This window comes from Colobus angolensis, unplaced genomic scaffold (assembly GCF_000951035.1).
Source record: "Colobus angolensis palliatus isolate OR3802 unplaced genomic scaffold, Cang.pa_1.0 Scaffold303, whole genome shotgun sequence".
Lineage (NCBI taxonomy): Eukaryota > Metazoa > Chordata > Mammalia > Primates > Cercopithecidae > Colobus > Colobus angolensis.
In genome coordinates, this window is record NW_012116300.1 from 283,823 (window position 1) to 286,804 (window position 2,982).

The window sequence follows — 2,982 nt, forward strand, 5'->3', positions numbered from 1 at the left end:
GGGTTTCACCATGTTAGCCAGGATGGTCTCGATCTCCTGACCTTGTGATCCACCCGTCTTGGCCTCCCAAAGTGCTGGGATTACAGGCTCGAGCCACCGCACCCGGCCGATATTTTGAAATCTTAAAAATCTTGCTGGCAGGGAGACTGCCTCTCCCAGAGCTAATTCCTCAAGGTAGTAAACAACTTACTTGGGAACATGCCTCTCACAGGCAACTCAACCACCCCTTTTATCTAACTCTCACACACCAAGCCAGTATTTCTCCTGCCCTAAATCATCCATGGCCAGGTACCAAGCAACTAGAGACCACCCAAAGGCAAAGCCTGATGGAATTATTTAAATTATCCAATCCTAAAATGTTTACTCCGCCCTGACTTGCTATTCCTGAGGAACCCCATAAAGGCTCTGGCCTAGACGTTCTCCTTGTTCCTACCTTTTCCTCCTAACCAAAAGTTGATGCCTCCCTTGTGGCTCTGAATGTGGTGGCATGCCTCCTTTTCTTGAGAAATTTAAGTAAGAAATGGTTTCAGGCCGGGCGCGGTGGCTCACGCCAGTAGTCCCAGCCCTTTGGGAGGTCCAGGCAGGAAGATCGCCTGAGGTCAGGAGTTCGAGACCAGCCTGCCCAACATGGTGAAACCCCATCTCTACTAAAAATACAAAAAATTACACCAGGTACGGGGGCTCACGCCTGTAATCCCAGCACTCTGGGAGGCCGAGGCGGGCAAATCACGAGGTCAGGAGATCAAGACCGTCCTGGCTAACACGGTGAAACCCCGTCTCTACTAAAAATACAAAAAATTAGCCGGGCATGCTGGCGGGCACCTGTACTCCCAGGTATTCGGGAAGCTGCGGCAGGAGAATGGTGTGAACCCAGGAGGCGGCGCTTGCAGTGAGCCGAGATCGCACCAGTGTATTCCAGTCTGGGAGACAGAGCTAGACTTTGTCTCAAAAAAAAAAAAAAAATTAGCCGGGTGTGGTTGTGGGCGCCTGTAATCCCAGCTATATGGGAGGTTGAAGCAGGAGAATCATTCTGGGGAGGTGGAGGTTGCACACACCACTGTGCTCCAGCCTGGGCAACAAGAGCCCAACTCCGTCGAGAAGCAAGGGAAGCAAGGGAAGGAAGAAATGGAGGAAAGGAGGAAGGAAGGAAGGAATTATTTCAACAGCACTGGCCTCTCCACGTTGTCACTCAGTCTCCTCTATGAAGTCCCAAGACACCCTGCCCTCCCCATGCCTCTGGGCTGCTTATCATTCTTATTCTGTCTACTTTATCCAACTGGAAGCCATATTACAAACAAACTTAGATTTCCAGGCCAGAGAGCAAGTAAACACCTCCTACATCCTTCATCAAGGAAAACCTCTTGGAAGGTTTTGAAGCTCAGCATTCAGAATTGAATGTAGTCTTACCCAGTAACACCACTCGTAGAACACAAAAACTTGTGCTAAGAACACCAACGTTCATAGTAGCATTATTTCTAACAGCCAAAAAGTAAAAACATCCATATGCCCATCACCTAATAAATGGATAAAAACATGATCTATCCATACACGTGATTATGTAGCCATGAAAAGGCATGAAGTACTCATGCTACATGGATGAACCTTGAAAACATGCTTAATAAAAGCCCAGCAAAAAAGGCCAAGTATCACATCATTCCATTTACATAAAATGTACTGCACTCAATAGGCAAAACCACAGAGACAGAAAGCCGATTAGTGATTGCCAGGAGATGGAGTCAGGGGAATTGGGGAGTGACTACTAATGGGTATGGTAGGTTCCATTTGGGGTTTTACAACATTCTGGAATCAGCGATGATGGCTGCAAATCCTGTGAATGTACTGAAAACCACTGAAAGTATACTTCAAGTGTGAATTTTGTGATATTTGTGTCTTTTAAAAAACATATCGTTTGCCCTGCAAACTGATTCCTTTACACTTCTCCTGTGTTCATTATTTCAGTGACTGGAAGCACACTACTCAGATGCTAAGGCCAGAACCGACAAATCGTTAACAATTGGGTCATGACTACGCTCGATATTTCTCCATGCTTTTCGCTCCACTTCCTAATTCGGGCCGCCCTCACTTTTCATCTAGATTATGTAATAGCCTCCTAATGGGTGTCCTGGCCTCATCTGTTCTCACTGTAATTAGGCCTTTAAAAACACAATCTTACGCCGGGCGTGGCGGCTCACACCTGTAATCTCGGCGCTTTGGGAAGCCGAGGCGGCAGGATCTCTTGAGGCCAGGGTTCGAGACTAGACTAGGCAACATAGTGAGCCCTCCCGTCTCTACTTAAAAAAAAAAAAAAAAGCCAGGAGCGGTGGCTCACGCCTGTAATCCCAACACTTTGGGAGGCCGAGGCGGGCGGATCACCTGAGGTCAGGAGTTGGAGACCAGCCCGGGCAACACGGTGAAACCCAGTCTCTACTAAAAACACAAAAATTAGCCGGGCGTGGTGACGGGCGCCTGTAATCCCAGCTACTTGGGAAGGTAAGGCACAAGAATCGCTCGAATCCGGGAGAGAGGTTGCAGTGAGCTGAGATAGCAGCACTGCACCCCAGCCTGGGCAACAAGAGCAAAACTCCGTCTCAAAAAACAAACAAACAACAACAAAAAACCTTCAATGGCTCCCGACGACCCCAAGTTGAAGCTCAAAGCCTTAATACGCTGTGTAAAGTCCCTCAAATGGCAAGCCGTGGCAAACCTCTGCCACCTTTCCCTCAGGCCCTGGTTGGCTTCACCCTAGCCCTGCGGAAGAGCTCGGGCATCCCCTCCAGGCCGCTGCAGCGCGGTATAATCCCCTCTTCACGTAGCTAACCCTCCCCGACCTCCAGGCCTCGACTCTCACGCCACCCCACCTGAGAGGAAGATTCCCGAGCCCCCAGGCCAGATTTGGTGCCTCTCCAGGTTCCCCTCACCCTGTCCACTCTCCGCTCCACAGGCAGGTATGCCCAAAGGGGACCGCCATTGTATCCGCGAACA

General features: G+C 49.5%; 1 protein-coding gene across 1 annotated transcript in view; it reads left to right on the forward strand.

Annotated features, from left to right (window-relative positions):
- Positions 1-2,982, forward strand: part of SLX4 (SLX4 structure-specific endonuclease subunit) — a 69,450-nt gene that overhangs the window by 33,202 nt on the left and 33,266 nt on the right. The window contains exon 4 of the mRNA XM_011950253.1: positions 2,725-2,791. Within this exon, the coding sequence (XP_011805643.1) occupies positions 2,725-2,791 (67 nt within the window). The remainder of the gene's footprint in view (positions 1-2,724; positions 2,792-2,982) is intronic.